The sequence below is a fragment of the Diadema antillarum genome, unplaced genomic scaffold (genome assembly GCF_040938485.1).
Source record: "Diadema antillarum isolate AM-2024a unplaced genomic scaffold, OU_Dant_1.0 seq00001792_RagTag, whole genome shotgun sequence".
NCBI lineage: Eukaryota > Metazoa > Echinodermata > Echinoidea > Diadematoida > Diadematidae > Diadema > Diadema antillarum.
Genome location: NW_027272470.1, coordinates 49,821 through 62,337, shown reverse-complemented (window position 1 = coordinate 62,337; position 12,517 = coordinate 49,821). Strand labels below are relative to the sequence as shown.

General features: G+C 36.4%; 1 protein-coding gene across 1 annotated transcript in view; it reads left to right on the top strand.

The window, feature by feature from the left end:
* LOC139712322 (rifampicin phosphotransferase-like) overlaps positions 1–12,517 on the top strand; it is a 73,155-nt gene that overhangs the window by 38,283 nt on the left and 22,355 nt on the right. The window contains exons 19-27 of the mRNA XM_071624161.1: positions 67–143; positions 565–679; positions 1,441–1,541; positions 3,055–3,126; positions 4,144–4,250; positions 5,895–5,967; positions 6,873–6,965; positions 10,284–10,343; positions 10,883–10,978. Coding sequence (XP_071480262.1) covers positions 67–143; positions 565–679; positions 1,441–1,541; positions 3,055–3,126; positions 4,144–4,250; positions 5,895–5,967; positions 6,873–6,965; positions 10,284–10,343; positions 10,883–10,978 — 794 coding nt within the window. The remainder of the gene's footprint in view (positions 1–66; positions 144–564; positions 680–1,440; positions 1,542–3,054; positions 3,127–4,143; positions 4,251–5,894; positions 5,968–6,872; positions 6,966–10,283; positions 10,344–10,882; positions 10,979–12,517) is intronic.

Sequence of the window (12,517 nt, the reverse complement as noted above, 5' to 3'; positions counted from 1 at the left end):
GAATTAGAGAGAAGCAGTTAAAATGTGAAATTGTAAAATGATGTATTCTTCTTTCAAACAAAATAGGTGTACTCTTTGGACAAGACCCAGTGGATGGGAATCCAGCTATTGTTCTCATCAATGCGAACTATGGTCTTGGAGAGGTAGGTCTAACATTGACCGTGGAAAACTCTTAATGTGATGCTGACCTTATGTTTATCAGTTTCAGTGTTTTACTTGCACCAAGAATGTACCCTCAAGGTCTGGTCTGTTGGAGGGGGGGGGGGGGGGGGCAGCAGAAATTATGTTGACAACCATGACACCTCCAATTACATCTGACAATTATTCTTTCATTACAGTCAGAGTTAGTTGAGTGTTAGTTAGGTAAACATTAACTATTACCCTGTCCCACACAAAGTGTGTATGGGTATCACTGTTTGCTCTGTAGCTGGGTCATTACAGTGATGATGTTCATACGAAAATGTAATGTGTTTGCTTCTCTGTCACAATCACTTTGTTGTTATTGTTCCGTCTTCTACTACTGCAACAAACTTCAACTCGTACCAAACTTGTGACTTGATTCAGTCTGTTGTGTCTGGTATGGCTGATCCGGACACCATCGTGCTGCGCAGGAAAGACAACATCTTTGCCATAGAGAAGATAGAAGTTGGATCTAAGCAGAAAGCAATCCTGATGGAAGGTTAGTAGTTTACTTGAGTCACTGAATGGAGTTGTGTTAGACAAAAGAAACAAACAAAAGCTTTGAAAAATAATGTCTTGGTAGGAAGTATGTACACATAATTTATTTATGTGATAAAGAATGATATATGAAAAGAGGCCTTTTACAAGGCTGAAAGCTGTAGGGAGAAAGAAAGTTTTTTTTTTTTTTTTTAAAGTAACGCTTATTTAACAATATAAGCAGAAAGTGCACATATGCACATGAATCAGAATGCTAATTCTGCACTTCTATTACCATAGAATTACTATCAACCTTAAAAATTGATTAAAAAAAAAAAAAATCAGTGCCAGTTCTACTTTGATTTGTAATTTTACGAAGTCATTGCTTAGTTGAAAAGCTGTATAGTTCACATTTAGAAGCTTGTAAGAGGCTTCTCCTATTGTTTTCGTAAATTACACATCACCTTCAGATTATAAAGATTTAACAGTGTACGTTGTGTACAAATATATGTTGTGTAATGTGGGATCATTGTTGTTTCTTATTTGGTAATGTATCAATTTTATTGAATTGTATATATATTTCCGTTTAATGATATTTATACTTCTTGACGTAATGGTTGAGTTGAAATAAGCCTTTGACTATGACTTATTAAGGCCAAGTGTTTGGCTTCTGAGAGGTTGATCATTGTTTGAGATTAATTGCAGTCATATTCAGAATTGTAGCAGAAGAGTCATTGTAATACAATGCAATTCTACTTCATTAATATTGACGATCCTCATTAGATGCAGGTGGAACTGTCACAACGGATATTACTTCACCTGAATCAAAGAAGGCTTGTATCTCTGACCAAGTTGCTCTGGATCTGGCTGAAATAGCCCTGAAGGTAAGGATAGAAACAACAAGTCATTGGTTCAATGTCGGGCAACAAGTCATTGGTTCGATGTCGGGAAGTGTTTACTTTGTCAACGCCTTGAGTGTGTGGAAGACTGGGTGCACCATTTGCCAGAGGCAAGCATGTCCACTGGGTTGCTTCTGGTTCGTCCTGTTGGAAAGTACAACATGAGATCTAGCATTTGGTACATTTGTACACATTTCCTGGTTGATATATAGTATGTCAGTGACATTAACAATGGTCCACATACTTTTTGATATGTTCTTTCTTGCAAGATATCTGCACTATACTCCAGCTACAAATGAATGGTATTGTGAGGGCAAGATTGCGGGAACCCAAAACAATGAACCAGTTCTTATAAGAAGATACGTATACACAAACTAAAGGAGGAAATTGATTTATCACCTCTTACCTTGTTCTAAAACTTTATAAAACATCACAACAAATTGTGTAGCAGTATTGACTTACAATCCTAGTGACGACATTTGATATCATGGTCCCTTCATGGTCACAAGAAAATGTAGCGGACTTATTTGAATATAGTATATTTGTACAAATGGGTAGAAACATACACTGGCTAAAAAGGATTAAAGTGAATTATTGCCCCGTACCTTCAGTCATGAAATTATGCCAGTGACTTTGATATCTGCTACAATCCAAATGACAATGTTTAACATTACAGTCCACCAGGGTTGCCAGAAAATTTCACAGCATTGCCAACACAGAGGGTTATTTCCACTCAAGAACTTCCACCCTGTGATAGAGAGATAATGAAAATTGATCCTGCCACAACTAAATTTGATTGACCCTGGAGCTCCAATCCCCCCCCCCCCCAAAAAAAAAAAACACACAACAAAACAAAACAAAACAAAACAAAACAAAACAAAACAAAACAAAGAAAGAAAGGAAGAAAGAAAAAAGTACCGAGAATAGATATATTTGTGTGTGGGTGAATTTTAAAATTTAATTTGATTCAACAAAATATGAATTATACAAGGGAACTTACAACAGGTGACGATTTGGGTAAGCCCTGCCTTTTAAACAAGTTCAGTGTCCTCTATATGTTTTTGCCCTGTCCATTCAATCCTGATGGCATGAGCTAATTTTCTCATAAAACTCCCTTGCATTGTGTGACCCAGCAAGTCTTCTTGCAGTCATGGCAAAAAGGCACCAGCCCAACCCCACTATCAAATTACATACCAGTGCATGGGTCTCATTCCCTCCATAGAACAGGGCAGTTGCATCAAGTTTGAATTTGTCACAGAGCTCAGATGAGGGTCAAAGCCCCAAGCTCTTGTTCTTTTTGATAGCATTAAAATACAACTGAAGCCATTTTGCATTTTCTTTGTTTTATGTCCTGCTGTATTTGATAATGATTCTGACGAGAAAATGATACATTAAACTTAAAAGCTATTGGAGCTCTCTTTCTTTCTTGTATGTTGCAAAAAGGTTTAACATGTATTTACCAGTATCCCTTGACCTGTGTCTATGAAATTCTTGCTAGCTGGAAGAGAAGTTTGGTGACTCTCGGGACATTGAGTGGGCTTACTGCAAGGGAATCATCTACTTGTTGCAGGTAAATGCCTCGAAAGTCTAAGTGTTTTTGCTGAAGTCAAATAATTATTGATCATGTGTTATTTATTCACAGCCTGTCTTATTCAATAAGGGCTGGCATAGCATTGGTTGAGATGAGTATTGCGCTTTTCACTTAATTCGAGATACTAAGCAACCAACCACTCTATGAAATGTTAGAGAGCATTCCATTGTAAGAGGAATTCAAAATTTATTTGATGAAAATCAGTTTTGATATGGGTGAGATATCCAAAAACAAAGTAAAACAAAGTGATCCTGATATACAATATAAGGTGGGCTCCATCTCATAGGATACCTTTGTTTTGGATATCTTAGCCATTTCAAAACCATTTTTCATCAAATAAGCTTTGAATCCCTCTTAAAATTATGTACTCTTTCATATTTCATTAGAGGTTTCTCATTATCTCAAAAAAAGAAAAGTCAGAAACCTGAGGCTCCATCTCAACCAAAACTATACCATCCTTTTAGTTGTAGATGAACTATGGCTTTGATTCTCCTTGGCATGGTAATGGCATATACTATGACAGGAAAGAATCAGGGCAAAGTGTACACGACAATGCTTCTTTGGTTTTTAAACTATCCGAATGTAAAACTAGACTTGAGGGAAATACTGCAGTTTGGAGTATCAATCACTTGCAGTAATTATGGCTGTAAGAAAAATGCTCTGCCTATGTCAGTATGAAACAAAGAGTGAAGTTGAATGTTCAGGTATATTTGATCCGTCATGTTTGTAATCCTTACCTGTGTGAGCTACACAGTGAACAGGAGTGCTGCATTTTATGCCTCAAGCACAAAGTAACTTGGTTTGTTTCAGTGCCACAGTGATATCGTGGCAAATTTCAAATCCGCCAATTTTTTTTTGCTAAGCAGAAGTATTGACTCCGTGAGTGGAGGTATGTATACAGTGTTTGAACATAAAGCAGTCGGGAACATGAAAAAGTTCTCATCCAAAACAAGTTCAACCATCATTGCTCCTTTGTGTTCCATGGTCTTTGTGCAGGCTCGTCCAATCACAACTGTTGATATGCTCACTGACTATGACCTCATGCATGAGTTTGATACCGGTCTCTCAACTGAGAATGAATGGTTAACAAGCTGCAACATCCAGTGAGTCTATTAACCAAATAGTTCAATCTTCAGTACATGTGTCAGTAGGATGATATTCTTCCATCAAGACATCTCTCTTGATACCCCCATCAATGAAACACTCATTCATTTAAATAACACATTTCTGACTTGCTGTTATTGCAGGGGCTCCTTCAGTTAGTAGTACACATCATTCAAATCTCAATCCTTTGGTATACACATGTACAGGCTTCCAAGCAAGTATGTTCATTATACATTATACCATCTTTGTTTCATGATTGGTCTGTTCTTTAAATAGTTTTGTGTGAACTCTTTCACTGAAATCTCGTATTATTTTGTATTTATTATGTGCTTGATAGAGATTGTGCTTTGTTTTTTTTTTAAGAATTTGAAAATAAATTATGATTAAACAAGACAAAATACTGGCTTCCACCACATAACATCATGCCAGGGAGCCTGTATTAAAATGCATTGGTCTAATGTAGCTTGTTCTCTCTTGCAGCCAAAAAGGAAAATAGTTAACATGAAAGCCCACACTCACACAATATGTAAACCACATGAAAGCTAAAAATGACAAAAAGCAAGTTACTAGCTTACAGTTGGTATATGAAGGTACAGCAGTTTTTGTTGAATGAAATATTGGAGTTCTTTGGTAGGAAAATACTTGAGATTTAAATGTGATATTATGATATCTGGTAAGGACAGTACAAAAAGTCACAGTGGTTGTTACATATCTTTTGATGTTGTTTTTTCTTTCGATGTAAATGACCTGTAGATGATGACCTGTGTAAATGATTTGTAGGTGTGTTTATTGTTGAGTGCATGTAATCTTATGGGATATTAAAAATATGTATCAAAACTGGTTCCTGCATCAAATCTCTGTCGAGAAACCTATTTTCAAAAAGCACATTTCATATTCCCCTGTAGTTAGTACTGAAGACAGGTTGGAGTGTATTTTGATACAGTGGCATGAAAAATGTCATGATATGTGCTCTGAGTTCTGTTAGTATTCATTCAATTATCAACCACTGCTTGTTAAACTGCAGAGATGACTTACTGTAGAAGCAGAAATTTTAGTGCGAGTAACTTCTGCACTTGCCCCTATAAGATGAATTTCACTTGATTCTCTTTTTGAGGAATCAAGTTTGTATTACGTATGACAAGTTTTTATTTTGGCACTAGTTTCATGTTACAAGTACAAATTGTGTGAAAATTTCCACTTTGGCAGTACTGAAGTCAAACATTTTTTTTTGACTATCATTAGCTCACGCCCTCATATATTTAATACATACATACGTACATACATACATACATTCGTCTGTGTGTGTGAAGGCCGGGCCCATTGTCATGTGTCTGCAGATGTGTCTAGATGAATTGCCATACTGAAAGGCCCATTCTGAACACTGAAAGCCCTTCTGGTAATTAAAAAGAGTAACAATTATTTGTCTCTCCCTTTTTACTTTTTTGTTGTTGGTAAACCTGAGAATTTTGATAAATAATAATGTCAAGGGAAGATGATATTAGACTAGTGGGCGTTTACTTACAAGTGTAAATGTGACATATTGTACTTCTGACATGTAGGTGGTGGTTGGGGCGGGGGGGGGGGGGGACTTTCACCAAGCACTGATGATATCAAAGTGTGTTCTCTTATGTTATCTTCTCCAGAGAAATGATGCCAGGTTCAGTGACTCCATTGACAAACAGTGTCTTCACCTCAGCTATCGACTGGAGTCTACAGGTGAGCCAGTGAGAATATCTTATCCACAGCCACATTGCATTGATACCTAAATTGATCCCAAGCATTGTGTGTCGCTGGCATTCAGCCTGTGAGAATCACTAATTTTCATACTCAAACACCAGTCAGGAGCTGATCGATATTCCTGTCTTCCCCTCAAACCTAAATTGATCCCAAGAATCAGATGTTACTGGCTATCAGCCAGTGAGAAGCACTTGTATTCACATGAAAACACCAGACAGGAGCAAATATGTTTAAGTAGAATGGAACTGGTAGAGCGCATACCTCCACCAATCAGCTCATTTCCACCCATGATACACTCATGCTGAAAATCGCTCAATGTCCTAATATAGAAGCCTTTTGTTTTTATATAAATCATCAGCTTCCAGCTACGCGGTGCCTGCCAGAGCAGAGCATGTGCTTTAGAGCGCATAGGCAAACCTCAAATATGTGCAGGTTGAACTCCCAAGTTCATTGACCCTAACTGTCAAAAGATTTAAAAAAAAAAAAATTGTCTGGCCTTAGTCATGTGTCAAGCTTCAATGACCTGGGGCTTGCAATTTGCAAAAATAGCAGCAAGATGGAAAACAAGAGCAAAACTAGCAATAGTGGAAGGAGGAAAGAGAGGCAACACCACATTGTGCTGAGGATGCCAAATTGCAAAACAAAGGAAAAGGGTAGAGCAACAGTGGAGAGTGAGCTAGGGGTGTGTCTGCCTGTTATCTGCAGCATTTCAACCTGTATTGAAGTGCATGTGGGCATACATTGTTTGAGTAATGGAGTTGAATCAAGAATGAGGCCTACCTGTCCACACTCTGCTTACAAATCAAAGTGGTTTACAATAACAAGGGATTTCTTATATTCCCACACACAATATGCATTTCTTCTCTTATCTTTTTGTTTGGTAGTTGTTTCTACAAAGGGCTGGTGGCCCACCCTCAGTGTTTCCTTGCTTCAAATCCTTGGCAACATGCTGTGGAAAGATCTTCATTAGCCTTACGGTGAGTCCCCCATAACAATGATTACAAAGTGTGTGTGTTTTTTTTAAATGTGTGTGTGTGTGTGTGTGTGTGTGTGTGTGTGTGTGTGTGTGTGTGTGTGTGTGTGTGTTTTGCAGCGCTGCTCTTTTTACAATTCTTTTGCTGTTTGCTGAGCTGAAAGGCACCAGTCACTTGTATCAGCAGTGGCTTGAAGCATTGCTGCATGCATGAAACACCAATTTTTGTAAGACATTCATTTGATGTGGTTTGAATTTTGCAGTAATGACTTTCTGGAAACACTTCTTTACAAAAATATTTCTGATCCCAATTTTAGAAGTGCCCTCTGGATGATAAATCAGCATATGAATGCACATTTTGTGACCTGAAGATGTGCAGCTGTTGTCCTTGTTTTTCTCATGTCATGCCATTATCACATACTAGATTATGTAATATTTTGTTTTCTGAAGTAGGAAGTATACACTTGTATTTTTTTCTATTGAGTTACCTTTGCGCTATGACTACTTCTTTTTCCAATTTTGTGTTGTGTAAATTCACATTTTCCTTTCCCTCCCACTTCACTTGTTACTGTGCTATTGTCCTGATATTCTTCCACAGCCTACTGGGACCTGGAAGCATCATACACAATCCTATAACACCGACACTGCATTGAATTACTTCTTGACAGTTTGTTTGCTATGGTCAAAATTTTTATTTGATTTCTTGTATTTGGAAAAAAAAAACACCTCTAACTTTTTATGTCCTTTTTGTGCTTTAAAATTTTGATATGATCTGCATATATGCTAATTACTAATCACTAGTGATATTTATGGTGTTGGACATAGTAAATTAACCCTTGCGTTTGCTCCCACATATCAAAATGATAAGCTGATAAAAAAACAACAACAACCAATTACCATAGGTAATCTGGATTATTTCATGCAGAGTTACCAATAGTGATTTTGTTCAAGTGTGAGTTTCTTCAATTTGTCTCCCTCTACAAATGAAATTTGCTAAGATCACAACTGCTGATCTGTAAATTAACAAACATGTGAGAAAAAAAGGAAGCAGTGGGACTCAAACCTGTCATCTACTGCTTTCCGGGCAGCGACACTACCACCAGGCTGTCCCTGGTTGCCGGCAGTGACACAACATGTTTGTTAATTTACAGATCAGCAGTTGTGATCTTAGCAAATTTCATTTGTAGAGGGAGACAAATTGAAGAAACTCACACCTGAACCTTCACCCCTCTGAATGATATCTTGCTTTCATTTTATGATTTTGTTGTGTACAATATTTGCCCTGTTTTGTATTTATCATTAGTCAAATAAATACTCAAAAATGAAAACTACCTTTTTTTTTCCATAAAAATGATGTTGTATGCTTAGTATGTGCAGACTTCCTAAATTTGAACAAAAAATAATTTTTGTCATCAAAGCAATTATTCATCTATTATATATCTATTTATTCATTTACTTATCTACCATCGTGTGCATCAGTATGTTTTTGATTTGTAGAGGTTGAACTAAACGCTTATTCGTTTCAGGGTTGTGAATTGGTATGTGTTGCAAGTCCATGCTAGAACAACTTTATAGATCCATCAACTGTTTGGTGTATGGTCTGTAGAATCTAAATGCAGTAGGTTGCTTCCCACCTCCTTCATGTGGAAGTCGTGTAATTTGCCTGATTCACGACATGAACAGAAAATAAAGGAATCTTGTACATCAATACTTGTTTGTGATGCTAGATGATGCATTATGTCATACATGCTGTCAGATCTTTCAAGCATTCATTCATCCTTTATTCGAGTCTTGGGCCTTCTTCTGTCATTTTGCTTTTCCAGTATTAGTATTTGTGCCAGTGTGAGCTTGGTGATTGGGCTCTACTATCCCTAATTAATCCTAACCCACACCCAAACCAAGGCCCTCACATTAACTTTTCTGTGTTAGTGGCATTAAAAGATAACAAAAAACATAAAAAATTATTTAACCTTATGTGCCATGTTTGCATGCTGGACTCAGTCACCGGCAGGCAAAGTTCCCATATTTTAGTCAGACGCTTAAACCCGCCAAAACCGATTTATCAATCACCAAATACTGCAGTATAGTGAAAGTTTCAGTGGCGATTTCATTCCAGTCACACATAGCTTGCATTATGCTGAGTGAAAGCCAAGTGGTGGCCCCTATTTGATTTGCAATTAAATTCAAAGTTTCCCCTCACTGTTTTTGTGCAGAAGTTCACGCCATTATTTTAAGCTACTGGCCATTTGAAAGAAAAATAATCAGACATTTATCACAAAACATACATCATACTGCACAACTTTGCATTTTCTGTACAACTTTGCTAATTGCTTATCCAGTGTAACAGAAATTCATAAGGAGTTACAATACATGGATCTAAAAAGCAGAATGTTTTCCCAACCATGCGTACATTGCAGTTTTAGAATAATTTGGCACTCAGGGGTTTACACTGTTGCACATGAAGAATTAATGAAACATTGAAGTAATACAATAAACCAAAGTACATTGTAATTATCAATGTGAAAGTTAGCAGGTATAATAAAGTGCTTGAAATACCATGTACTTTGACTGAGAAGTAAAAAAGAAAATCATTAAGAAATTAAGGTGATTTAGTAAAACTTCCAAATGTTAAACCATGATGATTAGAAGTATATTTGAAAATTGGCAAGTATGATAAAGGCCTTTAGGTACCATACAGTTTGATGAAGTTCACTAAGTCCAACATTTTCAATACTGAACAACATTGAATTGAGGCATAATAATAATAATAATAATAATAATAATAATAATAATAAAAATAATAATGATATACATATTTATATTTTTTTTTCTCTCTCGTAGCACTATATATTAATAAATGATCGCATAACACACTGAAGGGGTTTCCCTACTTATATTTTTACATTTAGCCATGAAATCTTTATCTGACGTATAGAAAAAAATAACTTGGCTGAATTTGGCCACAAAAATTAGCAGCAATATGGCAACCTTGGTCACGGCTGCTAGCTGAATGTATGTAGTTATCAAGCCCTGAATCACAAGTTATTCTCCCCTTGTCTGGATAAGAAGAACACATACCAGTAAAGAAGCATGTACACTCTCACACATTTTGGCTTGATAAGGCCACCAATGCGTTACTTTTAGAAAGTGGTGGCTTCGTTTCTATTTCATGTGACTCTGTCCACTGTGTCATTGCTAATGTCAAGCCTTGCCCTAACCCTAACCCTTTTTGAAATGTTAATGTCTGTATATAACACATCTCAATTATTCATTTAGACTTGAAGTATATGTTTATCACTCATATCATTTCCCATGTTTACAGAAAGTTGCTGGAATGACGGTTGGGCAGAAGGATATGATGGAGATTGCCCTTCTTGGTCAGGTTAGTGGTAGCTACGTCCTGCTATCAGGAACAAAGAGAAGAGTTTTGTATCCCCTTTCAGAATATGTTTTAAAACGTTGAGACGTGCTGACTGGGAACTAACTTTGTATTCACAGCTTTCATACATATTCCTAGCTAATCAATACAGATCAAGCCAATTCTCTTTGGAAGTCACTATTAGTCTGTGCCAGTGATTTGTTTAGTGCTCATTTCACAATGTGTTGATGGTGATGTAGTATGTGATGCTAAAAGGTAATTTTATGATCACTTCAGTCCATTGTCATGATATTTTCATCTACTAAATTTTTTTTTTTTGATTTTTTTTTTTTAATGTTTCCTATTACTTGCATAAAAGTTGGTGTATGGTATATTGTACTGTTGAATATGCACCTATTTTCTGTAAAAATTTATATTTATGAATTTTTGTTGCATATGGAATATAGATTAATGATCTTTTATCGTAAAAAAAAGTTTCATTTGTTCTTTCTGCATATTGCCATATTGTGCTTAGTAGCTGGAGACATCACATTCATTTTCAGACTCTGGAAGAATTTACAACAGCAGACATTGAGTCCTACCATGGGCAGTGGAAAGGAGTGACCCAGCAGATTATTGACACACTGAAGATGTTACGGGTGAGTAAATGTTTGTAAGTTGAAGTATTCATTTATGAAAGTGCTGTTGCTGAATGTTGTATGATTTATAAATACACATGTGTACTAATGCTGTTTTTAGAACTAGACTTTTGACTTAAAGACTTACCTTTCCCGCTGCATCCCTGGAGATGGATGGAATTCCCTATCAAGACATGAAGGTCTTCATATTCAGGGGATGATGGATTTTAAACGTTTAGGATATGCTACAAAATTAAACAAGACTTAATACTTCAGTTTGCAAGTATACTCATCCATGGATATATGTATATGTATCAGTCTTGTTAAAAGATCTCGTAGACTAAATCTTATACAGTTTCCATAGCCAACCTGAAGGGTAGCTTGTTATGATATGTAAGTGCACACCTCATACATTATTTACTTGTTATATGACATGCTCTTTCTCCCACACTGTTATCTATTTTCTTCATGCTCTGTCAACGTCTGCATCTTCTTTCTCTCCCTCTCCTACTTTTTCAGTCGGTTGAAGTCACTCTGTGTTGCAGCTGCTATCCTGTACACAAAGTCAAAATTTGATACATTATTCTGTGATTATAGTTGTAGTAAAAAGAGCTTATTTATGCATACTTAAGCAATATTTTGACCAGCTTTTCAATTATTCTGGTGACTAAACATTTGTACCTACTTGCATGTTTTAAGAATTATGCTTTTAGATGCCAGATATGTGCAAGCTGCCAAGTTATTTTTAGTGCCGTTGTCTGTGTACCTTGCGTTTCTTGGACAACTACTCCATGGACAATTGCCCTGCGGACAACCCTTAGACAATTACCCCAGGACAGTTACCGCAGGAAAGGGTTGTGCAGGGGTATTTGTCCAGGTGGTAGTTGATATCTAGATACATTGCTGATATAAAGATGGACAAGCATATTCAAGTTTACGTTCTATTTTTTCTTCACATAAACCTTATTAGCAAAATGAAACACACACAATAAACAGCCTTGTTTTCCTGTCTGCAAACCAAATATTGTGAAAGATGTTGTAGTATTGGTATGGTTTGGTCTGAGTCTGACTAGGAAATGTACCAAATTCTAGTTATATAATTAAGTAAAATATACTAGTAACAAACATAAAAAAGTCACACATGTGAAATAAACCATGTAGAAATCATTAAATGTGACATTTCTCAGAAGTGTGGAGTATGCCCTCTTCCATCCAATAACCCAGTCAATTTTATGTTGTATATATCTAGATATATGATTTTGTTTGTGCAGTTGCATATCTTTTTATGTATTATTGGTTTAGGTGCAATCCATCTTGCTAGTAAGAAAGCAGTAATGAATGACAGATGATAGTAGATTTTTATGGCTCTGCCACAAAGTGCCACTGGAGGCATTATGTTTTTGGTTTGTCGGTCCGTCCTTCTGTCTGTAATTGACTTTGTGGACAGCGTAACTTAAGAACCATTTGAGGTATCCAAATGAAACTTGGCATACACTTTGTATGTATGCATGAGTAGGAGAAGCTGTTACCAACTATAAGGTGCACAAGCTTCAAGTCAAA